The sequence below is a fragment of the Hypanus sabinus genome, chromosome 6 (assembly GCF_030144855.1).
Source record: "Hypanus sabinus isolate sHypSab1 chromosome 6, sHypSab1.hap1, whole genome shotgun sequence".
Taxonomy (NCBI): Eukaryota; Metazoa; Chordata; class Chondrichthyes; order Myliobatiformes; family Dasyatidae; genus Hypanus; species Hypanus sabinus.
The window spans coordinates 93,402,684-93,429,781 of NC_082711.1; the positions used below are offsets into that span (position 1 = coordinate 93,402,684).

A 27,098-nucleotide genomic window follows, 5' to 3' on the forward strand; every position below is an offset into this window, starting at 1 on the left:
TATGTGCCTTGCTTCAACTTCAGTTTTGTCTATTCTAAGGTGGCTATTGGGCAGGTAGTGGCTGAAGTAGTACTTGTGTGGAAAAATTGTTGACTAATCCATTCCTTTTGCTCCTTTTAAGTGCTCTCAGCCTTCAATACCATCCCAATTATTTTCTCGCTTTTAAGCAATCCCTAACCAAATTCCTTAGCGTGTTGGGTTGAATGACAGCAGTCTTCAGATACGTAACATATACCTATAGGGCATTCTCAGTACTGTGGTACAAGCAGTCTCATCATCAACAACATTTGGAGTTGAGTGTTAAATGTGATCCTTGAAGGAAAATAGCTACATCCTAAAGAATGAATTAAACAAAACAGTTAATTATTCCTATTGTTAATTAGGCTGCATCACAGCCTGCTGTGGAAACACCAAAGCCTTTGAACAAAAAATCCTACAAAAGGTAGTGGATATGCCTCAGTACATCACAGGTCAAGCCCTTCAATCACTCAGCACAACTACATGCTGCATCTGTCATCAGAAATCCTCACCACCGAGGCCATGCTCTTTTCTCACTGCTGCCATTAGGTAGAACATATAAGAGTTTCACAACTCACACTACCAGGTTCAGGAATAGTTATGACCCCCCTCAACCATCAGCTCTTGGACAATGGTGACAACTGCAATCACTTGCCCATCCATTGAGATGTTCCCACAACCAATAATCCCACTTTAAGGACTCTTTATCTTGTCATCGCATGTTCTTGTTTTTTTTTACTATTTATTTGTATTTGCAATTTGTTTTCTGCACTCTAGTTGATCTTTCATTGATCCTGTTATCGTTACTATTCTATAGAACTGCTGAGTATGCCGGCAGGAAAATGAACCTCAGGGTTGTATATGGTGACATATGGTCACTTTGAACTTTCACAAACTATCCTCAACTTGAAAGCTACATTGCCTTTCAATCTACTTGGGTACAAATGGGTAAGAAATACTTGCTTTTACAACTCGGCGGAAGAAATCAGTAATTGAACCTGAACGCAGGAAGCACTCGTCCAACTCTCCTCTAACAGAAACACCCGCAGCAACTCCGGCTGGGGTGGGAGGCGTGTGACGTCATCCACCGGGTCTGCGTACCCCCCCCGGAAGGAGCCTGTGCGCCTGCGCGACGTACAAAAAAAAATGGTAAACAGCGGGTTCGCTCGGTCCATCTTGGTAAATAACGAACGGACAGCGCGACGCTAGAGGGGTCTCCGCGAGAAAGCGTCAGAACACAGCCCCGGTTGTCGGTAAGTCCGGAGTGTGTGAGGTGGTAATTTCACACTGGCGGCGACTCCCCGTTCTGGCCGACCCCGGCGGCCGGTCGGCGGCGACTCCCCGGACTCCCCGTTCTGGCCGACCCCGGCGGCCGGTCGGCGGCGACTCCCCGGACTCCCCGTTCTGGCCGACCCCGGCGGCCGGTCGGCGGCGACTCCCCGGACTCCCCGTTCTGGCCGACCCCGGCGGCGACTCCCCGGACTCCCCGTTCTGGCCGACCCCGGCGGCCGGTCGGCGGCGACTCCCCGGACTCCCCGTTCTGGCCGACCCCAGCGGCCGGTCGGCGGCGGCGGCTGCTGCCCCGGTGAAGGTGCGCGGCCTGAGGCTCGAGCGGAGGGAGGGTGCACACCGAGAGTCTGCCGCCGCCGCCGACAGCAGCTCATCCTCCACACCTGACGCAGCGTGAGTAAACGTGTGGCGTCCCTATCGTGGCCTTCTTGTCAGTACTCCACAGCTGCGGACACCTTGTCTGACGTGCGTACTCTGATGCTGGTCTATCTAAGGGTTATGATTTGTTTCCTTTTCTGTACGGGTTGCATCTTCTGAATCCCGGCAGAAAATAATTTCCTGCTAATTCAGATTTTAGAGGTACAACATGTGAGTTAACATTTTCACGCATTTATATAACTTGCAACTCTACTCTTAAAGATTTTTTTCTCTAGAAAGGTGCAAGTAGCAGGTGTTTTGCAACGAGAAAGGAGTGGTTGGATTCACTTGGGGCGATCCCCGGTGACCATGGAAGACTTTCTTCCCCTGTAGTTTTGTCTGACCTTAAGTTGCCTGATATAGCAAATATGGGAACTACTGATTAACCGATAGTTAAATGTTAATAGTTAATAGTTTGATGGTTTCGATTCGCTCGCGTTGCAGGGATTTCAATACTGATTACTAATTCTTCACTTCGTATAAAGGTGGGATCTCCCAGAGATGCATTAATACAGCTTAATTTATAGTGTGTTAATCATTATTTAAGTGTGTTACTTTTGTTCATTGTATTTGAGTCAAAGCTGTGTGTAAACCTTTCGTCAAAGTAATAAAATTTTGCAGTTTTCAAATTTAGTCGCGAAAATTTGGCGACCCACAGGTGAAATTGTTCTCGCGTTGGGTCGAATTTAGTTGGATTTTAAGTGTTAATCAGTTTCTAAATTACTTCAAGAATCACGTGACATGTAACTAAAATTACTTTGAGCAGAATAATCCATTATTTGCTGTTTTGTTTAAAAAAAGCTTGTATTGTTATGTAGTTATGAACTAACCAATTGATCTCATTCTAGATGGTTAGTCTGTGCGAATTATCCAATTCTGCAATTGATCAGAAATGACATTGCAGTTGTTTGAATTTTCAGAATTTATCCCTCTTTATACAATTTTTTTTGACTAATGTCTCATTGATTTTTTTTGTACCTACTCGAATAAGCTTGAAAGCATTGTTTCATTGGCTTATTTAATTTGCTCTTCCATGCTGTGTGATCATTAGGAATTTTTACTAATTTCATTTTGCTTCTAGTGTTGATTTAACATTAAATACAAACACTTTGCTATCCAGAGCAACCCACAGAGTGCTGGAGGAACTCAGCAGGTCAGACACCATATATGGAAATGAATAAATAGTTGACATTTTAGGCTGAGACCCTGCTTTAGGACTGGGAAAGGGAATAGGGAAGGTGTCCGAATAAAAAGGTGGGGAGAGGGGAAGGAGAGCCAGCTTGAAGGTGAAGCCAGGTGGATGGGAAAGGTAAAGGACCGGAAAAGAAGAAATCGGATAGAAGAGAGTGGACCATGGGAGAAAAGGAAGGAGAGAGGTGATAGGCAGATGGGGAGAAGAGGTAACAGGGCAGAGTTGGGAATAGGAGAGAGAAAAGGAAAAAAATTATCGGGAGGAGAAATTGATGTTCATACCATCACTTTGGAAGCTACCCAGACAGAATTTGAGGTGTTGCTCCTCCACTGTGTGGGTGACCTCATCGTGGCACAATGGCAGAACGGGGATAGGAATTAAAATGGTTGGCCACTGGGAAATACTGCTTTTGGTGGATGGAGCGGAAGTGTTCAACAAAGTAGATTGCCAATTTACATTGGGTCTAGCCGATGTGCATTGAAGGTGCATCGGGAGTACTGGACACAATAGACAACCCAAACAGATTTGCAGGTGAAGTGTTGTCTTACCTGGAAGGACTTTTTGGAGCTCTGGATGGAGGTGAGGGAGGATGTGAATGGACAGGTATATCATTTCATTTCTCACATTTGCAGGGATAGGTACCAGGAGGAAATTACTGGGGACAGGTGAATGAACCAGGGAATCACAAAGAGAAATCTCTGGAGAGGTGGAGGGGAGGAAGTAAAGATGGGTTTGGTGGAATGATGTATTGGATGTGGTGGCTCATGGGGTGGTAGGTGAGGATAAGAGGAACACTATCCTTGTTAAGGTGGAGAGAAGATGAGGTGAAATAGAGGAGATGTGGGTGAAGGCAGCATCAATGGTGGAGGAAGGGAAACCCTGTTCTTTGAAGGAGGAGGAAATTTGATATCGTAGAAAGGAAAGCCTCAACCTGGGAACAGTTGTGGTTGAAATGAAGGAACTGAGAAATGGAAGATAATTTTTACAGTAGACAGTGGGAATCTGTAACTACAAAAGATGTTGGTAGCGAGTTTAGAGACTGAGACCGTTCGAGAAAGGGGAGAAAGACATTGGATGTGGGCCAAGTGAATTTAAGGGCAGGGTGGAAATTAGGCAAAGTTAATGAGCTCAGCATGGGTGTGTGGAAAAGTAGCAGTAATGCAGTCAACAGTGTAGCACAAAATGAGTTGGGAAGCACTACAGGGAAGATTTGGAAGATGGACTGTTCTACACAACCAACAAAAGGCAGGCAAAGCTGGGGCTCGTGCATGTGTCCATGGCTACCCCTCAAGTCTGGAGCTGAAGGAAAAATTGCTGATCACCACTTCTGCAAGACGGAGGAGGGTGATGGTGGAGTGGAACTCGTGGGTTTTTTGGTGACAAGGAAGTGGAGAGCTTTAAACTTTCTTGAGGGGCGATAGAAGTGTATAGGGACTAAAGATCCATAGTGAAAATGAGGCAGTCAGGACCAGGGAATTGAAAGGTATTGAGATGAAGAGCATCAGAAGTGTCACAGGAAGGGACTGAACCAAGGGAGATAGAATCCAGTTGAATTTTCTTCAACTTTGAATAATTTGTACTGTTGTCACTTGCTGAAGCTGTGCTTCAGGTTTATGACTGCATTGAGCTTTTGTTTAGAAACTCAGAAGTCTTCCCCTTGTGGATTTTTAAACTTTGCATTGTATTTTGTATGTTTTCGTCCTGGATATTTAAGAAACTTTAAGTTTCTAAAGAATAATTAAATGTAGTTCATAGTTTTACATAAAACATAGCACAGTACAGCACAGGATGAGGCTCTTCAGCCCACAGTACTGTGCTAAACTAATCAATTTAATAATCAAATGCCCAACTGAACTAATCCCTACTAAACTAAGGTCATCTGTGTTTTCCATATCCTGCATATTCATCCCTTCTCCCATCATTGGAATCATTTGTACAATGATTCCAGTGATAGAAGTGAAAGGATGCTTCTGAATGCAGATGGTGACAGATATTTTTTTGGTTCAATATTGAAGAATGTATTGGAATTTGTAGTTGAACTTGGGTATGCACTAATTAGCAGACAATGTTGCTATTGTCTTAGAAGTAGCTCAATTTTTAAATGTAATTCATAGAATGGTAGAATATTGCTACCTTTCTCAGTCGTCATGTAATGATAAAATATATTGCTGGATATACTTGGCTATTTCATGTATTTACTTGAAAAATTGCCTGATATCACCAAGACCAAGGAGATGGTGGTGGACTTTAGGAGACCTAGGCCTCATATGGAGCCAGTGATCATTAATGGAGAATGTGTGGAGCAGGTTAAGACCTACAAGTATCTGGGAGTGCAGTTAGACGAGAAGCTAGACTGGACTGCCAACACAGATGCCCTGTGCAGGAAAGCACAGAGTCGACTGTACTTCCTCAGAAGGCTGGCGTCATTCAATGTTTGTAGTGAGATGCTGAAGATGTTCTATCGGTCAGTTGTGGAAAGCGCCCTCTTCTTTGTGGTGGCGTGCTGGGGAGGCAGCATTAAGAAGAGGGACGCCTCACGTCTTAATAAGCTGGTAAGGAAGGCGGGCTCTGTCGTGGGCACAGAACTGGAGAATATGACATCAGTGGCAGAGCGGAGGGCGCTGAGTAGGCTACGGTCAATCATGGAAAACCCTGAACATCCTCTGCACAGCACCATCCAGACACAGAGAAGCAGCTTCAGTGGCAGGTTGCTGTCAATGCAATGCTCCTCAGACAGGATGAAGAGATCATTACTCCCCAACGCCATTCGGCTCTACAATTCAACCACCGGGGCAAGACGTTAAAGTGCCGGGGTTAGGACTGAGCTTAAGTTACCACTCAATGCACTTTAGTAAACTATTTAAGAACTCTTTAAAAGCTATTTATTAATGCTTTTTGGGAGGGTGATTTTAGATGCATATATTTTTACTGAGTTAAATACTGTATGTAATTAGTTTTGCTACAATAAGTGTATGGGACACTGGAAAAATGTTGAATTTCCCCTTGGGGATGAATAAAGTATCTATCTATCTATCTTCAGTCTTTGCAGTCTTAGTCTCTGGATTTTCTTTTAGCAGCTACATTTAAAGTGCTTGACTTCAGGCTTTGATTTTTTTTCCCTATTTTTGCTTTTCCCATAGTTATTTTTGTTTGAAATGTTTTGTTGGTGCACATTATCATGGACAGTTTGAAAATGTTAAATGTTTGTCTCTGGGAATAATTCACAGTTCAAGAGCATGTACGATTCTGTATTTTCTGTATAAAACCTCAGCTGAAATCAGCTACAAATTAGTCTTCTGGTATTTGGTCATTTCTCAATTCTGTCTACCTTGAACAGGTGCAAAATATAGGAGACGATTATTCAAGTGTGAAATGGAAACAAAATGCTAAAGTACTCAGTGGAGGTGTGAACTTGAGATGGAAGTTAACATTTTGGGTTACACTTTTATTAGTCTGTACTTGTGTTAAATTTGTTTTTGGAACAAGTCTTAGATTTTTGTGTTCAGACTTGCACTGTTTTTCTTTTTACATCTAAGCTGTTTGTTATTCTCTTTTAAAAGTGGATGTTCTGTGTCCCATGTTAGAGTTCCCATATTTAATCTTTCCTCTAGGTGATTGAAGCATGGGGGGAAACCTATCACGTCTATCCTTGCGCAAACCCTTCAGTGAATGTGGTGAATCCAGCAAATTGGAGGACTCATCCGACCACAGTGAGGACTCTAGAAATGGGGATATTTCACAGTTTCCGTACGTTGAATTCACTGGTCGAGACAGTGTTACCTGTCCAACGTGTCAAGGAACAGGAAGAATTCCAAGAGGTGATTGTTTTTGAATATTTGCATTGCCAATTTGGAGACTTGCTTCAACTACATACAGTACAACAAGTATACTAGTTCTACTGGATAGCTCCTATGTATCAGTACATGCAAGTTACCAGTTAAGTAGTAGATTCTTATTTTGCGGTAGTATAAAAGTAGTTTTACAGCAGAGAAACAGGCCCTTTGGCCCATCTGATCAATGCTGACTTGAGATGCCCACCTAAGCTTGGCTTATTGCCTACATGCATTTGGCTTTCGTTAATCTATCTGCTGCAACCATTTCCTCTAGCAGCTCATTCCATATATGGACTACCCTCTGGGTAGGGGTAAAGATGCCTGTCTGGTTCCTCCTAAATCTCATCTTGTCTTGTGAAAATTCTAATCTCTAAAACTAATCTAGTAATCTTTTTGTTTCATTAAACTGTATTGAATGTAATGTTATGGTTTGTGGCCTAACTAGCGTTTTTCACAAGTTCAGGGTAATCTCCTTGCTTCAGTGGTCTGTGTATGTTTATGAATCCTAGCTCATCAGATGTTTTGCTAATCACACTGTCAACCTGTCTTGCTACTTCCAAAGGTTGATGAACATAAACACAGTTGACCAATCAGTTCCCACTCAATCCGTGGAGCAGAATCATATTGTAGTGCACACTATTTTGTTTGTTTTAGTAAGGTGTATCATTTTTCACCTCACTAATAAACTGTTCCCTCCCAGAATATAGTTGCCTTTCAATTTCGTTGGCCACTTTGCTTTGCCATACTCTTAAGCCTTGTGCATCATCTGCAGATTTGGATAATTTCCCCTGTACGCTCATATGTGTAAACAATTTAACAGATAATTATAGCATAAAGTTTTGGGGAAACGTCACTGACGGCCACCCTGCAGTCTGAATAAAATAAACATTTATCACCAATTTTTAACCCAGTTTTCTTATTTCTGTTACCATTGATTTTTAAGTTTTTAAATTCTATTTACTTCAATGTTGCTAACCAGCCTATTGTGTGGCATATTATTAATCCTGTTTTGGAGCATTCCCAATTTAATTTCTCCAGTATTGGCATCCATTTCTGGGCTGTGAAGGCCCTAACTTCTAGAATTCACTTGATCTTTCCCCTTCCTTACTCTGCACTGTTAATCTTCTTTAGATCAGTTGTTTGGTTGTTCCATATCATCTTGGTTCAAGCATTCGAGTTATTGTGGTTTCACAGCAATTACATTGGAAATTTAGTTTCTCTGCCACATACAAACACAGATCCAGGCCCCTTGTGTAGCAGCTGATAAAACAAGTTGATTAGAGATTAGGTGCTTTGTACCATGTTGAGAATTTTGCTTTTTGGGGAGGTACTTGGAGTTCCCTCTATAATCAAGAGCTCTATTTCTTTTTAGTATGTAAAACGGGTTGAACTGTGAATAATATGAACACACTGTTCACTGTCCTGTCTCCTGAGTACTCTAAGGGTATTAGTTAGCAGTGTAAGGGTGGTACAGTAAAAACCTAGGAGGACTGGTATTTGATGATTCAGCATCTTGCTTACCAGGACTCCAGTCACCAGCTGCTCTCCACTCACTGCACTCATTGGAAACTATTACTATCCGAAGGTAGGGCGTTCCTATGAAATGGTTCATAAACCGGAATGTGTAAAGTGAATAAGCAATTACCATTTTATGGGAAAAATTTGTGAGCATTCTCAGACCCAAAGAATATACTACAAAATCATGCCAAATAACAGTAACATTTAGTAAAAACAGGAAGATTATAATAAATACACAACCTATATAAAGTAGAAATACTTTTCTGCAATCATTGCAGCACTGTTAAGCGTAGTGAAAATCTTGGCAGAAGCACTCTCTCCAGTAACCTTTAAGCGCAGATGATGTCCTTACTTCATTCACCATGATCAAAGCGCTTAATTGTGTCTAGTTTCACACTAAGTATAAGACCCTTATGAGCTCTTTTAGGCTTTTCTGATACCTTGGAACTCATTTTGCTAACGGATGCACAAAATAAATCGAGATAAAGTACAGATGTTCACAGACACGTGTTTAAGCAAAGGGGGTTAGAATGCCTCCCCTCCAAAGGAGAGGGGCTTGGCTGCTCGGGGTGCGTGTTGCCTTTTTTCTTAACAGTGAAAACACCTTCTGTTAGTGAAAACAGGTAACTAATCTAGGTCTTTTGAAGCAGCGAGGTGTCATAAAGCGAACATTGGAAAAATGGGGGCCACCTGTATTCTCCTAGATAGCATTTTGAAGTGACATATTAATAGAATAATACTCAGTAGTCAAAACAATATCCATACTGAACATGTTGTACTATATGGGAAGTTCTTGTACACTTAGGACATGGATTGTTCAGGGCGTTTTGGCTTGTTTGTTTTATTTTTTCAGAAAAATTAATACCTTAAAATTTCTTATTGAGATGAAAAGGAGCATTGGACGTTACTCCCATGTGAAAACATCAGCAATTTGCGTGGAAATTTTGTGTTTTTCATACCAATTTCTTTGGAACAATCTTTTTGGTTTTAAGAAGATCAAGTGGATCTGTTTACTAGCCATTATTAAATGCTTTTATTTTTCCATTTTAGGTCAAGAAAACCAACTTGTGGCATTAATTCCTTACAGCGATCAAAGGCTAAGACCCAGGCGAACGTAGGTTGTGTTGACATTTTAAGGAATGGTAACAGTTGTATCAATACATGAGAAATGAGATTTGTGTAGTTCTATCTTGAACTTGGAAATTCCACCATTTAAGAAAAATACTATGCTTTGACTCTAAGTACTTCATATTTAAGTTTCTGTCAATAAAATGCTAATCAATTTCCCATTAAGCTTCCTGGATAGTAATCAAACAACACATTCTATGATGGGAATGGAGGGGTCATGACACCAATTTCATGTTGAATCAGTCCATTTGTTATTGTGAATGAGTTACTTGATCATCAGGTCTTATATGACACCTGTTTTCTGGCTGCAGTGCAGTGCAAAGAAATAAAATTACAATAAATTGTGCAAAAAAATGAAAAATGGGTTAGTGTTCAGGGATTCGTAGCCCATTCAGAAATGTGTTGGCGAAGGGGAAGAAACCATTGCTGAATCATTCAGTGAGAGTCTTCATGCTCCTTTACCTCCTCCCTGATGGTAGTAATGAGAAGAGGGCATGTCTGAGATGGTGAGGGTCTTTAGTGATGGGTGCTACCTTCTTGAGGCACCACTTTGTGAAGATGTTCAGATGCTGCCAGTAAGAGTAATTTTCCTTCAAATATTTAGAAATTGAAGAAAGCACTACAATGTTTAGTGCAAAAATTACAATTTGTTATTAAATGAAATGTGGAGGTATTCCCTTGCATTTTCTATGACAAAATTGCATGAGATGTCTTGATAATTCTAAATTCAACTGAATATTTTTAAGACTTGTATTATCAGTAGTAATAATTCTACCACTCTCAACATTTAGAACAATTATTAATGTAAAGAACTTATTGGACACACAATACAAAGGTGTTCAACAATAACATGGTACTTCCACTGAGAAAGCACTCATATTTTTGAGTTGAGACTTTTTAAAATAGAAAAATTTTATTTTTTATCCTAAACATTGGAATCCTCCTATAATTAATAATTATGAAATAAAATGATCAATTTTAAGGCATCACAAATCTGAGGGTGACATGTGAAATACCCTTTTCTTAATAGATATTACTAGACCAACTGCATTTCTTAAATTTTGTGCAACCTTTCCTTTTTGGTGGCTCTTCAGTGTAGAGGCTCGCTGTTTTACTAGTTGAATGGGTAATGGGAATATGTAAGGTTACTCCAAACGTGATCAGGGAGCTATGATTTGAAGAGTCTAATTGAAGGAGAAGGGAATGAACACAAAATACAAGATTTTTAAAAAAAGACTGATGTGATACAAGACATCAGAAGGCTCTTTCTGGGCAATCCTTCACATTGGTGACTGGCTTGCTTCCACTCTGGTTTTCTTAGCTGCATTGGTCCCCCCTGAATCCAATGCGAGAAGCAAAGAATCTTCAGGAAATGAACAGAAAATGCTTGATGGGAATGGGTACAGGGCTTGCTTGTGAGTGGTGTCCTGTGCTTTTCAGGGCTCCTGATTGGACTTCAGATTTTCAGCATCACTGTGAGTGTTCTTTCTCCACTTTGAATGATCATAGGCCAGGAACTCCCAAGAGTCATTAAGGATATAATATTATACCTCATGGAGGCTCTGAGCATACACTTGAATCTTCTATCTACTTGAAAATGCGGAGCTTGGATGAGAATGAAGGCACTCTAATTATGTGTGATAACATATGATTGCGAGAATATTCATATTATGACTTGAGAAGAAATGGGTGAAAATTAAATTATACCTGTTAGGTAAATTGTACTTCTTTGCAATAATGCTTATCCCTTACTCCTTCATAATGAATGAATCATTTTGCCTAGCAGTGCAGTTAATTCTTTTCAAGCAGTGCTTTGAGATTGTAGCTTGGTCTATGTGGAAATTCTATATTTTGGTGTTTCAGAAACATTGATGCAACCAACTTGCCTTTTGGATTTGGCCAAGTTTTCCATCTTGTGTGACTGGATGTCATATTATAATAGCTCCTGCATGGTTTTGTATTTGTTTTGAGGTTGCAAGACATTGATCTGGGTGGTTGAGTTTTGTTTTTTTATAATATTGATTGGAGTGAGCTTGGCTAGCTGAAGTTTAGTGGTGTCTGTATTCCCTATGCCATTTGTTTAGATAATTACCCTACAAATGCAACTGCATTTTTGAACTGGCAATTCTTTCTAATGGCATGCTAGGCTTTTATGGTTTTTGGGTCTTCATTGTCAACTGAATGATAGCTTAATTGGAATAATGATAGGTGATATTGGAGAGATGGTCAAACCCATATACAGTGTAGTGTTTAGTGCTTCCCCCCCCCCCCCACCCCATTTGCATTTTCTTAGAGTTTGTATACATTGAAGATTGACGTGTACAATGTGATTTAGGGATTGGATCTTTACCATTATGTAGTAGCAGTTGTGGAGCAATGACTTTACCATGGCAGATTGCAGGAGTCCCTTAAAGTTTTCATGCCCTTGCAGTCCTCTATTCACTGCATGTATCCTCTTGTTCCTAGAAATGGACACTTGTGGAATTGTGATCAAAGCTGTTAAATACTGAGCTTTAGTAATTTTGTTTAGCAAAAGGTCCCATCAGTAAGTGCAGGCTGACTTTGGAGTTGTATTGGAAAATGAGCTTTGGTTTATCCTTTAAATTTAGTTCCTCTCTGTCTCCTGTTACTACTTTCTTCTCTTCCCCACCCCCCCCCCCACCTTTTGAATTTTGTAGCTAATTTAATACGTCACAATTATTTGATGGAAAGTTGCTAGGTTTTTAAAGTACTGATTGAAAGTTAACTAACTTGTGCCTTGACTCGACAGCATTGATGGATCAGGAAAGACTTGCTGTACTAAGCTTTTTAATATTTAAGTATCAAGACTGTTCAGTAAATACTGTTGGCAAAAAAAAATTAGGAGGGATTGAGGCCATCAAAAAAACCCAATCAATAACTGAGTACCTTAAATTCATTTACAAATAGAATGCCAAATATACTGGTTTTTATTAATTAATATAATTTTATCTTTTTGTGGGTTTTTGACATTCTGTTTTGAAAGACAATGGAATAAACTGTGGTAGTGAAGAATCTAAGCAAATCGTGGGATTTGGTGTTAGGTTGTTATCACTGCAAATTCTAGATCTTTGTTTCCAATGGAATGAAATTTACTAAGTAGATAAGTGAATGTCATTTGAGAGAAACCCAATCAACAAATGAGTGCTGGTTAGGACTGCTGCCATAACTTCAACAAAGTATTTGTATTGTTAAGCTTTCCAATGAAAGTGTGATCCAATTATTGACGAACATACTATGCTTTTTTTGTGATTAAGTTCCTGTGTTTTTTTGTTTTAGGAAGTTATATGTAACCTCATCAGTGATACTTTGCTTGCTGCTTTCTGGCCTAGCTGTTTTTTTCCTGTTTCCACGAACTATTGATGTGAGTTACGTTGGTGTAAAATCTATTTACGTCAGCTATGACCGAGACAATCGGGTAGTATATCTCAACATCACAGTAAGTAGCTTATCTCAGTATTACCTTGAACTATTAAATTGATTTAAACACCTTAATTTATCCTTAAAAGCTAGAGGTGTTATACCATTGAAATAATTACCATCTCTCATTCAAGCAATTTCAAGGAAAAATCCTCTTGTTATTGATTGTACTTGAACTTGTCTATTTCTTTTGAATAATTCTGTTATGCAGGTGGCTGATGTAGAATTTTTGTCCTCTTATCTCAAACTCTTCATTGTGGCCTGGTAATGGGGTATAGTCTATCTCAATTTACTGGTTACAAGTATTGCAGTTGATTTTGCTTTAATACATAAGTTGCAATGTAATGTTTCCTTTTTGTATGTATTGTAAGAAATTATTTTATTAATTGCAATAATTCTATTCTCTTAATATTGCTCTTAGACATGGGTTGATAGGATTCTGATATAATCAAGGTAATACAGCTCAGGACAGGCCCATCAGCCTAATTGATCCATGCCAAACACAGGGCAATTGTTATGTTTTGTAACTCCGAAACAAAAACTAATTAGAAAAAAAACATACTAGTCCCTGTTGCTAGTCCTCGAAGCTGTTCTTCAAGTCCATATCCAAATAAGTGTTGCACTTGTCCACTTTGGCAGCTTATTCCAGGTACTCACTACTGTTGTGTATTTAGAAATTTTAGTAACATTGGAAATATTGATTGTGTTTGTTCAAATAATCAGTTCAATTCAATTCAATGTATAAATATGATTTGCATTATCATGACATGTACATGCCTCGCTTAAAGTAAAAATGAAATTAGATAAACATTCCTGACTCCTTTGTTTTCCCTTCAATTATTTTTGTTTTTGGAGTTGCAAAACAAAACTACCTTTTTTTTAAAAAAAAGACCTGCTTTGACGCAGAATGACTGAAGTCCATAATGTATACTATCTTAAATTCAAGACTGTAACAGTTTGCTGTTAATGCTTTTTTGCTTCAGCATTGTGTTGTGTCCTATTACAGTTATTGTGCTAAGTTTTGCATTTGGTTTTGTGTATGGATATTCAGTTTTATAGTTCTAGGTAACATAATTTTTGCGATTACTTTAGCGCTTTTTTAATCTCTTGCATTATTACTTTCATTTGTATGCCATAGTGGATCATTATATTACCACACAAAACTTGCCAATGAGTCCCAGTGATACTGGATCAGGAGACTAATATTTAGTCTAAGACAAGTTTTAAAGAACATCTGGGAAAAAGAAAGAAGCAGGTTTGGGAGATGCATTTGAGTTTGGGATTATGATCTGGTAAAGATCAGAAACAATAGGTTTGAAGGTAGAGCTTGAGCTGATTTACTGAGTAAAGTTTAATGATATAAGTGGCAGGGAAGAGAGCCCATTTTGATGACAGTGTGAATGCCATTACAAGCTTATTACCAGATCACATGTTATATTGAAGTTGCAAATTATAATTTGGCGTACACTCAGTGAGAGAGATTAGTCAATGCTATTGACCAAGAGTGAAGGCAATTCCTTTCATTTCAAATTCGAACTGCAGTCTGATAGTTTGGAATGTTCAGTGTTGACAGGAGATGGGCCAATCATCAGTCTGCTGGGCAAGCTTAAGGTGTTTTTTCATTATTGTAGGTTAAGGCATCTCCAGAAGTTGATGTGATTATAGGAAGGAAAACTTATAAGTGATCAGCTACATTTAAATAGATCAGATTGGAACCAGGTGAAAGTATTTCCACTAGGTTGAATGATGGCTTAACACTGAAAGAGATTAGCATGTTCACTGTCAATAGATGCAAAGGATGTTAGTTTGTCTTTGATACAGTTGCATTTATGATGACTGTTTTGGTGATAAACTTGATAGCTCTGGTGTGAAAATGTGGCAATGTGCAGTGGCCTGGAGTTGGTGGAAAATTGAGAGATTTTTAAAAAAATGTGTTGGAAATATGGCATTCTTTACAAAATCAGCCTGAGTATGATGAAATGTTGTTGCTTATGGACTGAATTAGTACCAATATTTATTTGTTATTTTTAATTGTCTTTCTCTTTCAGTTTGTCCTTCACCTCTGCCTTCTGAACAGTGAATGAAAGCTGTGCATGTGGTATCTCATAGTGCAGGGGTTGGCAACCTTTTTGCCTCTGTGGGCCAGATAAATGCCATAAAAAAACTTGAAATATGCGAAATACCAATTTAGATACATCTAATTATATTTCGCCTCAAATTAATGAATAATGCATACTAGAAAATCATTTGTGCTTAACCAAGGATGCTAATTAGTAATCAAAGAACTCAGTTTATTTGCAATTTATTTCAGTCCAGGCATCTTTTGAATCTATTAAAAGGACACAAAGAATCTTTAAACATAAAACATATGAACATGATGCATTGAATGGTAGTAAATTAAGTGTAATAAAAATTTTTAATCCAAATAGTCAATAAATCAATTTGAAGCTTGATGTTGTTTGTTGCTTGAAAGCTTCTCAATATTGGGTGTCAGACTTGTTGATGCCAAGAGCTAGACATTATCCAGATAGGCAGCAGTCAGTCTTGTTCTCAAAAGTCTAGTTTGCATTCATTGCCATTGGAATTTTTTTCTTCAATTTTATTTCAAAACGTGAGTTATTCAACAAGTATCATAGCACATGTAAATATCTGGATATTTAGTGTAGATTTCTTGTTAAAACACAGTGACACAGTTTCTGTTTACAAATTTGAACAAACCCATCTGAAAACCTGTGTGTGCATGGAGAGTACCTAATACATGTTAATAAGGAGTCTGCCTTCCTGTCATTTGTATATACCAGTGTTTGGTTTGGAACAAAATGGATCCTGGAGTTAGTGTAACAAGACACCAAGCATGTCCATCAGTGTGGTCGCGTGAAACACTCAGAAGAAGGAAAAATCACTTGCGGGCCAGATAAGCATAGTATCCCAATATTTGCTCGCGGGTCGATCAAAGTACCTTCGTGGGCTGGATCTGGCCCACGGGCTGTAGGTTGCCTACCCCTATCATAGTGTATGAGAGATTGAAGCTGAAGTCGTAATGTTAGTTTTATGCTACTAATCACACTGTGTAAATATTTAAAAATAGACGTTAGAAATTTATTTGTATAACTGTGCAAGGAAATTGCCTTTTGTTCCTGAACATTGTTTTATTCTTTGCAGAGCATGCTAAATATCACTAATAATAACCTCTACTCGGTTAGTGTGGCAAACATTAGTGCTCAAGTACAGTTTTCCAAAACTGTTATTGGGAAAACGCGGATAAGCAACATTACCAAAATTGGACCTCTGGATATGAAGCAGGTAATTGTCGGTAATGAATAGACCCTTTTAGCTTTGACAGTTTACTTAAAATATTTTAGTTTGGAACCTATGATGTATGCAGGAGCGTTGGCAGATAGAATTGTTATCATTTGGCTGTATATTGGGATTTTACAGTGTAAAGTAATTTTCTTTATGTTTGTGGGTTAACTTCATGAATGAACTGCGATCTTATCAATATTTGATTTGTTTTCTGAAGTAATCTCATGATGAAGATGAGATAGTAGAATTTGTTCTTTTAGTATAGAAATGTTATATGCATCTTGTATTTTAGTAAGCATGTATTGTCTTTCACAGATTGACTACTCTGTTCATACTGTAATAGGAGATCAAATGAGCTACATGTAGTAAGTAACAAGATCATCAAAATTTATTTAATAAAATCCATATTTACATTATTTGACAATTCAGATTCTGATGAAACTGAAATCTTAATGAGCACAGTATAATTAAAACACTAATAACCGTGGGGTCCTTGTAAAATCACATCAATAAGTAAAATTAACTTTCGGTTAAATGCTGTTTGTCTGCAACATGTGAAGTTTATGAAAGGTGGTAGGAATAATTTTCAAGTTCTTAATTTCAATGTTTGAAGGAAATTTATTATCAAAATACACATTTACAACCCTGAGATTCATTTTTTTATGTGCATTCACAGGAAATAAAAAAGCAATAATTAATGAGAACATGAGATGAATAGTCCTTGAAAGTGAGTTCAGTATTGGGGTGAGTGAAGTTATTCCCTCTGGTCCAAGAGGCTGATGATGGTTGAGGGGTAATAACTCTTCTTGAACCTGGTAGTATGGGTCCTGTACAGTTGGTCCTCCTTATCCACGAGTTCCACATGCACAAATTCAACCAACTGTAAATTGAGAACACCTGGAAGTGCTCTTCCAGCACTCGTTGCTCAAGCATGTACAGACTTATTTCTTGTCATTATTCCCTAAACAATGCAGTATAACAACTATTTACATTGTATTAGGTGTTATAAGTAATGTAGAGATGATTTAAAGTATATGGGAGGATGTGCGTAGGTTATCATGGATCGGGATAGAAAAAAATCAGAAGTTCTCTTACTAAGTAAGTCGGAACAGCTACATCCAGTATTATTTAGCATCAGTTACTCAAACGCTTGTCTTAGAAAATAGTATATATTTTACTTTTCTATGCATATAAAACACTTAAGAAACATATGTATTTCAATAGTTAAACCACTGCGTTGCTTAGTAATAACTGTAGCTTCCATCGGGGCCGGGCCTTCCGCACTTTATCCTTTAAAATTGTTCCGATCATTGACCGACTGTAGCCTAACGCTGTTCCAGTGACTGATGGTATTTCCCTCTTTCCGATCATTTTATTATTTCCACTTTATTTTCAATCACGATCGTGATTATTTTCATGAGCAGAAACACTGCGGATTCAGAGCTCTGCCGGGTCCTAAAGACCACAGCACTAAAACAGATTAATTAAGAGACTTGAACATCTGTGTTTTTTGGTATTCGTGAGGGGTCCCAGAACCAATCCCTCACAGATAAGGAGGGCTGACTGTAACTCTTTCCTGACAGCAGCAGTGAGTAGAGAGCATGGCCTGGATGGTTAGGTTCTTTGCTGATGGATACTGCTGTTCTAAATGAGTTATGTCCTCACAAAATCATTGAAAGTATTCCCCAACCAGAAGCCCTGGATGAACTATGAGACTCACAATCTGCCAAGGGCCAGATCAGAGTCATTACCATCTGGCAACAAAGGGAGTTACAAGAGGTCCAAGAACAATTTCCAGAAAGTCATCTCATGGGTGAAATGGCAATTCTGGACTAAACATGAATCTGAAAGATGCTTGACAGCTGTGTCAGGGCCTGATCCCCTTCCTGACACTTACCCTTGTAAATGGAACAAGTGCTACACCTGCCTCTACACCTCCTCCCTCACTACCATTCAGGATATCGAACAGTCCTTCCAGGTGAGGTGACAATGATGGTCTTCATTCCGATCCTCTGAGACCTTGAACATGGCCCAGTTCACTGACTCAAAGCATGTGAACAGATTTTCTGAAGTGAGATATAATGACGGAATGGTAGGTATTCCTAGTCATAGTACAGTGGTCAAGTGTGTTGTGGCCCCTTATGTTGCAGTTGATATGTTGATAATTGGGCAGAAATTTCATCAACCAAGCTTCATTGAAGTCCGGAACAATGATTTGAAAACTGTCAAGGCAGGTTTTTTCTTGTTTGTTAATCGCTGTACTCAATACCATATAACTATTACAGCACAGAAATAGGCCATCTCGGCCCTTCTAGTTCATGCCGAACGCTTACTCTCACCTAGTCCCACTGACCCGCCCTCAGCCCATAACCCTACATTCCTTTCCTGTCCATGTACCTATCCAGTTTTACTTTAAGTGACAATACCGAACCTGCTTCTACCACTTCTACTGGAAGCTCGTTCCACACAGCTACCACTCTACCAATTCCCCCTCGTGTTACCCTTAAACTTTTTCCACCGAACTCTCAACTCATGTCCTCTTATTTGAATCTCCCCTACTCTCAATGGAAAAAGCCTATCCACATCAACTCTATCTTCCCCCCCCCCCCCCCATAATTTTAAATACCTCTATCAAGTCCCCCCTCAATCTTCTACGCTCCAAAGAATAAAGACCTAACTTGTTCAATCTTTCCCTGTAACTTTGGTGCTGAAACCCAGGTAACATTCTAGTAAGTCTTCTCTGTACTCTATTTTGTTGACATCTTTCCTATAATTCGGTGACCAGAACTGTACACAATACTCCAAATTCGGCCTTACCAATGCTTTGTACAATTTTAACATTACATCCCAACTCCTATACTCAATGCTCTGATTTATAAAGACCAACATACCAAAAGCTTTTTTCACCACCCTATCCACGTGAGATTCCACCTTCAGGGAACTATGCACCATTGTTCCTAGATCACTCTGTTCTGCTGCATTCTTCAAAGCCCTACCATTTACCATGAATCTCCAATTTGGATTATTCCTACCAAAATGTAACACCTCACATTTATCAGCATTAAACTCCATCTGCCATCGTTCATTCAACTCTTCTAACTGGCCTAAATCTCTCTGCAAACTTTGAAAACCTGCTTCATTATCCACAACGCCACCTACCTTGGTATCATCTGCATATTTACTAATCCAGTTTACCACCCCAACATCTAGATTATTAATGTATATGACAAACAACATTGGACACAGTACCTGAGACACACCACTAGTCACCGGCCTCCAACCTGACAAACCACTACTCTCTGGCATCTCCCATCCAGCCACTGTTGAATACATTTTACTACTTCAATAATAATACCTAACGATTGAACCTTCCTAACTAACCTTCCGTGCGGAACCTTGTCAAAGGCCTTACTGAAGTCCATATAGACAACATCCACTGCTTTACCCTCATCAACTTTTCTCGTAACCTCTTCAAAACATTCAATAAGATTTGTGAAACATGACCTTCCACGCAACAATCCATGTTGACTGTTCCTAATCGGACCCTGTCTATCCAGATAATTATATATACCATTTCTAAGAATTCTTTCCATTAATTTACCCACCACTGACATCAAACTGACGGGCCTATAATTGCTAGGTTTACTCTGAGTACCCTTTTTAAACAACGGAACCACATGAGCAATACGCCAATCCTCCAGCACCATCTCCGTTTCTAATGACATTTAAAATATTTCTGTCAGAGCCCCTGCTATTTCTACACTAACCTCCCTCAAGGTCCCTAGGGAATATCTTGTCAGGAACTGGAGATTTATCCACTTTTATATTCCTCAAAAGTGCCAGTGCTTCCTCCTCTTTAATCATCATAGTTTCCATAATTTCCCTACTTGTTTCCCTTACACAATTCAATATCCTTCTCCTTAGTGTATACCGAAGAAAAGAAATTGTTCAAAATCTCCCCCATCTCTTTTGGCTGCACATATAGCTGTCCACTCTGATTCTCTAAGCGACAAATTTTAACCCTCACTATCCTTTTGCTATTAATATAACTGTAGAAACCCTTTGGATTTATTTTCACCTTACTTGCCAAATTAACCTCATATCTTTTAGCTTTTCTAATTTCTTTCTTAAGATTTTTCTTACTTTCTTTATATTCCTCGAGCACCTCATTTACTCCATACTGCCTATATTTATTATAGATATCTCTCTTTTTCCTGACCAAGTTTCCAATATCCCTTGAAAACCATGGCTCTCTCAAACTTGTAACCTTTCCTTTCAACCTGACAGGAACATAAAGATTCTGTACCCTCAAAATTTTACCTTTAAATGACCGCCATTTCTCTATAACATCCTTCCCATAAAACAAATTGTTCCAATCCACTCCTAAATCCTTTTGCATCTCCTCAAAGTTAGCCTTTCTCCAATCAAAAATCTCAACCCTGGGTCCAGTCCTATCCTTCTCCATAGTTATATTGAAACTAATGGTATTGTGATCACTGGACCCGAAGTGCTCCCCAACACATACCTCTGTCACCTGACCTATTTCATTCCCTAACAGAAGATCCAACACTGCCCCTTCTCTAGTTTGTACCTCTATGTATTGCTGCAAAAAACTATCCTACACACATTTTACAAACTCCAAACCATCCAGCCCTTTTACAGTATGGGCTTCCCAGTCTATGTGTGGAAAATTAAAATCTCCCACAATCACAACCCTGTGCCTATTACAAATATCTGTTATCTCCTTGCAAATTTGCTCCTCCAATTCTCGCTCCCCATTAGGTGGTCTATAATACATCCCTATACGTGTTACTACACCTTTCCCATTCCTCAATTCCACACAACTAGCCTCCTTAGTCGAGCCCGCTAATCTATCCTGCCAGAGCACCGCTGTAATATTTTCTCTGACAAGCAACGCAACTCCTCTTCCTCTTGTCCCTCTGATTTTATCACACCTGAAGCAATGAAATCCAGGAATATTTAGTTGCCAATCACACCCCTCCTGCAACCATGTTTCACTAATAGCTACAACATCATATTTCCAGGTAACAATCCATGCTCTTAAGCTCATCCACCTTTCTTACAATGCTCCTAGCATTAAAATAAATGCATTTAAGAAATTCTCCACCTCTGTTTATCTCTAACAGTACAAAGAACTTTACTGTTTTTTTTCTTCCTTCTCCCATACATCTTTTCCTACACTCTGGTTCCCCTCCCCCCTCTTATCTAATGTAAATCCACTGGAACCTCTCTAGCAAATCTACCTGCAAGAATACTTGTCCCCTCCAGTTCAGATGTAAATCGTCCTACCAGAACAGGTCCCACCTTCCCTGGAAAACTGCCCAATTATCTCTAAATCTGAAACCGTCCCTCCTGCACCATTTCTTCAGTGTTCAGTGGCACTGGAAGCAGTCCTGAGATTACTATCATGGAGGTCCTGTCCTTTAACTTGGCACCTAGCTCCCTAAACTCGCCTCACTCTTCCTACCCACATCATTGGTTCCTGCATGAACCACGACATCTGGCTGCTCACCCTCCCTCTTGAGAATACTGAGAACTCGATCGGAGATATCGTGAACCCTGGCACCAGGGAGGCAACAGACCATCCGGGATTCTCGATCTCTTCCACAGAACCTCCTATCTGTCCCCCTAACTATCGAATATCCTATCACTTCTGCTCTCCTCTTTTCCCTCCTTCCCTTCTGAGCTGAGGGTCCAGTCTCTGTGCCAGAGACACAACCACTGCAACTTGTCCCTGGTAGGTCGTCCCCACCAACAGTATCCAAAGCAGTATACTTATTGTTGATGGGAACGGCCACAGGGGTGCTCTGCTCTTACTGTCTATTCCCCTTCCCTGTCCTGACAGTCACCCTGTCTCCTGACTCCTAGGGGTGGCTATTTCCTTGAAATTTCTGCCTCCGCCTCCCGAATGATCCAAAGTTCATCCAGCTCCAGTTCCCTAACACGGTTTGTCAGGAGCTGCTGCTGGATGCACCTTTTGCAGGTGTAGTTATCAGGGACAGCTGTGCTGGCCCTGACTTCCCACATACTGCAAACGGAGCACTCAACTGCCCTAACTGCTGCCTCCATTACCTACTCCAAATCTAATTAGATTAATTAAAGGAGCTTACCAGGCCTTACCTCACCTGGAGTGAAGCTCGTACTCAGCCTCTGCTTGCTATTTAAATTCTCCAGCTGCCTCACGGGCCGACTTTCACGCGCTTGCGCAGTTGTGCCCCGTTTTAACCTCGCCGAAGCCTATTCTTGCTGAAGCCTGATTGAGCCAAAGCTGACCCACTCTGCCTCAGTCCACTCTTGACAACGGCCGCTGTATATGGCGATCTTCCTTTTTAAACCTTTTGCACGCTACATCACGTGCCTGCTCAGTCTAGCCTCTTTGCCGTGATCAGTTTTTTAAAAAAACAGCCTCTCTCCGTTTCTTTTACCTTTTCCCTCTCCACCTCTTGCTGCGATTTAGAAAAATCTTGATTTAAGATACCTTGAGTGCTTGTTTAACATTGGCCTTTGATAATAATCTGCAGTCAGTATCACACAGTAGAATTTCCCTTAGTAATTAGAACAGTTGGCACTTTATCTTTAGATGTTCCAGGTTGGGGAAGTAAGTACGATAAGATCGCTATGTCCAAGCATCACACAGAGTTTATCATGAAACACGGACCTTCCCCTTCCACTTTTGACTTCAAATCTGCAGTCCAGTCCATCTGGTGTATGGAGAAGCCCTTGTGTCTTATTGACATATTCAGTGCATCTGGAATGAGACACGTCTCCATGAAACATAGAACACAACAATTCTTCATTTTCCTCCAGAATGGCAGCCTTGACCTGAGGTCCTCATTCTGGTTCTCCATTGACTTGTACATTTGCTAACAAGGTACTGCATAGAGAAAGTTTTATACCCTCCATTTTAATCTGGCTTGGCGCCCTTCCCTCCTCCCTCTCTTCTGGCTATGGCGATGTAGCTGTATCTGCTTGAAGGTATTGTACCTGCATTCCTGCAAGTTAGTCAGAAGCTAGTGAAATCATTACTTAATGGAGACGTTTCGAAAAAGTGTTACTTAAAGGGAAATTACAAGCTGCAGGTTGCACTGGCACCGTTTTGCAGGATAATTGGTTTTATCATTGTACCAGGCAATCTATAACCTCTTGTATTTCTCCATGAATAATAGTTTCTGGATATGTCAAATCAAAGTTGCAGACATTAGGAAAGCTGGAGTGAGTTGATCAGTCACCAACATTAATTTGCATTCTACTGTTTATGCTCACCAACAAATATTTTTCAGTACGTGTAAAGTGCTTATCAAACCCCATCTTTTCAAAGTTTGTGTTGAAGAACTAGTTTTACAGAGTTTATGGGTTCGGAGATTGTCAGGAATACTGTTATTTCCAGTTTGCTGGCTGTAAAGGAAAATAAATCCAATAACAATTATCTCTCCAATCTAACTAAATTTCACATGCTATACCAAATGTACCCATTTCTTTTTGGTTATTGATGGATCACAATAAGCATTATTCTGGCCTTGGCTGAAAGCTCATGCAATATGGGTAAATGGAGTTAGTACTAAAGAGTGCAGTTAGAAAGCAAACACTTTATTTGTTGCTATTTACAATGTGGTATTATGAAACGTAACTGAAAATGGCTGTTGTATCATTCTTTTACAGTGGCTACTGCACACTGACGTCAATCAAAGTACATAATATTGTGATTTTGATGCAGTAAGTATAAATTGTGTGCACTGGCGTGTGCTTCCATGACTTTATATTTTGAGTATAAAAGTGGGAACAAAGGAATTGTATTTTGGGTTTAACTACACATTTTATCTGGGAAACAGCAGATGTTATACACATCGTATATTTGAAGATAAGGACATTTTTGTGTGAAAATTGGAATTGAGCTTTCAATTAAGAATCCACCCTTTTAGGATCTTAAAGTACTTCTCAAGAAATAACATGTTGCCATAGTTGTGAGGTAGGCAGAAGTGGAATGTAAATTATGATCATTAAGTCCTGGAGTATCAGTAAGGTAAAAAGGGCATAATGACTGACATGTTTTTTTTGGTTGCTGGGTAACTATTACACAGAATGGCAGATGAATGTTCAGATAGTGCCATATTATCTCTTGGATCTCCCTAAAGGCTGAATTTCTGATAATGTTATAGTTGCTCCCTACTAAATTTACTTGTCAGACTTGTACATGCTGAATTTTCAGATTTAGCAATTTGGCTTTTGATTTGATGGAGGCTAAACTGATTAATTTTTTTCTGTTTGACACTTTGTATCAACAAAAGTAGTCAAGCTAGCCCTTGTAATTAGTTCATGAAGTCCTAAATGTACTTCAAGATGTAGTTTCATACTTTCCCATAGAAGCACTTTCTGCTTGTTCTTGTCAAAGGTGTAGCTGTGAGAACCTGCCAGGACCAAACTATGCCTGTTTTCTCATGGGATCTGGAATAGCATTTGCTTCAGTCCTACTCAAGTCGTTTCCCTTATTTACTGCTTTGCAGTACACTAATTTGTATTGGTGCTGCTGGGAGTGTCCAAATAAAACTTGAGAGAATAAACTTATTATATGTTAGAATCTAATATGTGTTAGAAACCAAAACTATTGAGGTGCCATTAATGCTGCTGATGTTGACAGATGATGAATGCTTTCAGTCATAAGAGTGCGAATAGTGGAGGTCAATAACAGTACAAAAGTAAAAATGTTGAGATGCAAAGTACATTAATTACCTGTAAGATTCAGCACAAAATTATAGGTGGATGACCCTGCATTCTTGTATTTCCAGTGCTAAAATCTAAAACATTTTTCTCTCCTTAAGTAATGCCTAATCTGCTGCTGGTTATCTCCAATATTCATTTTTAATTTCAGTTTGTTCTTTTATTATGTGTGTTTTGGTGGCTGTAATTTTTTTTTCATGTTTGTCAGCAGCATGGAATAAATTTAATTGATAAAATGTTTCTTCCAGAGCCACTGTCACAACATCCTATTTTGGACACACAGAGCAAGTTTCGCTTGAAAGATATCAATATGTGGATTGTGGGAAGAACACCACTTATTACAAAAGATCAGAAAATCTCAATGTTGTACAGTAACAACTATGCCTTGAATACAAGCCTTGGAGTAGTTGCATATTAATACAAATATTGGGTTTGTAAGATGTTCACATCTGTGTGAAATGAAGATTGTAATTGAAAATGACTAATGTTAACTACAACTGGGGTCACATTGAGCAGGTTAAAGGGAACTGGTTATCTCAACTTGGTCAGTAATGTTAAGAACATTTTTGCTTTTCTGTAATGATTTTTGAATTAATTCTATCATCCATGCACTAAAACTTTATTAGTAAAGATGATGACTTCAGTGTGAATGTTCTACTTTTAATTCTAATTGAAATTAACTTTTAAATGTATTGTGGAGACAGATACTACTTGCTGTTGACAATGTGATTTACCTTATAGTAGTTAACTAAACACCTTGTATGGATCACACATTTTCTAATTAGTCATTTCAAATTGTGTTTATTCCAATCCTCACCTAATACTTAACACTAAACAAATCAATAGTTGTAAAAGTTGTTTTATTAGGCAGCATCGTATACCAACTGTTATTTTATTTGAGCCTCAACATTCACTTTTTTGTTTACTGCACAATGCATAATTCTGTTTAACTTTCAAAGAATTCGAATAGCTCCAAATGGCTTTTGTAATTTTTGAAGCATTCCCTTTTACAATTTACAATTTAATTTTTGATGTAGTGAAGGCATACTCTTAGCTTGCATCTGATCAAACATTTGAATACAAAGTTCCTACTTGTACAAATAACACTTCCTGTTTTTTAAATACAGTGAGCAATTTCCAATTATCAGCAACTGTGCACTTTAGTTACTGTTAAATCATAATAATACAAAAGTTTAGCAGTTACCTGTGGTACTTCTGATAAGCGAATAAGCTATTGATGCGGAGACTCTTAAAATCAACCATCTTAATGACGTTATAAATTTGGTTTGCTTTAGAGATGCAGTTCAGGGATTAAAAATGATGTTTTGAGGCAAAGATAATTTTTGAGAAGTGGATAAACTGACCATCAAGGGATTAAATGTTTATTTCAGTCTCAATTCTGATTTTTGTGTATCTTGGTTTTTTAGCTGAAAATACTGAATTGCTGCCATGTAACCACTAATTTATTGCTGAATTTTATTCTGCTAAAATTGAAAGTAATGCTCATGGTGTATTGCTTGATTGCAGTGTTAGGAATAACTCTAATCTTTTTTGATAATTTTCTGGTGAATTTTGCAAAAAAAGATTGCTTGTAATCTTTGTTTTGAAGAAATCCATCAGACTTCATTATTGTTACCACCTTTCTGGAGTGTATAAATCTCAACTTGTAATGTGGAAAATATTTAACTGTGTTAATTGAAATCTTAAATTGCAATAGTTTAATATTCAGTGGGCTTGTAATTGAATGCACTTTTTGCTCTGACACATTGATTCCTTAGTTTTCATTGTGTTTTTCAATGTTACTTTCAGGTAGACTCGATTTTTCCAGTATCACTGTGTGAAAATCATTCTATTTGAAGTTATTTTGATATAAAATCAGAATTTTGCAATCATGACACATTTAAGATCTCTGAATTTAGAAAACTATTTTGCATCCATTGTTCCAAATAAAATGTTTTTAAAAGACTGATTCACAGCCTGAATTACTATTAAATTTTAAGGCATGTAGTGTGTACATTTAATATTGGCTCTTGGATTTTATTACACCTAAATTATATCAGTCTTTAGTATAGGTTTAATGTTTTAGTATTTCTTAACTAAACCTAATGGAACTACTATTCTTAGCATTTCTCTATAGTATTTGAGCTTTTTATCTGCTCTTCTAATGTTTATTTATATATACAAATTTCAATGTTGTATTATCACAATAAAAACAATTTAAAGCA

At 38.7% G+C, this 27,098-nt stretch overlaps 1 protein-coding gene across 2 annotated transcripts; it reads left to right on the forward strand.

Annotated features, from left to right (window-relative positions):
* Positions 1–886: 886 nt before the first annotated feature.
* LOC132395698 (transmembrane protein 106B-like) lies at positions 887–27,098 on the forward strand. Of its 2 annotated transcripts, none has more exons than XM_059972620.1 (8): positions 887–1,271; positions 6,529–6,735; positions 9,319–9,382; positions 12,694–12,778; positions 15,997–16,137; positions 16,453–16,502; positions 23,818–23,871; positions 25,122–27,098. In XM_059972620.1, exons 2-8 carry the CDS (start codon positions 6,540–6,542, stop codon positions 25,246–25,248), a joined length of 717 nt encoding a protein of 238 aa, XP_059828603.1. In that variant the 5' UTR covers positions 887–1,271; positions 6,529–6,539; the 3' UTR covers positions 25,249–27,098. The 2 variants fall into 2 exon arrangements, with proteins under 2 accessions (XP_059828603.1, XP_059828602.1); XM_059972619.1 differs by having other exon boundaries at positions 1,090–1,271; positions 12,694–12,853.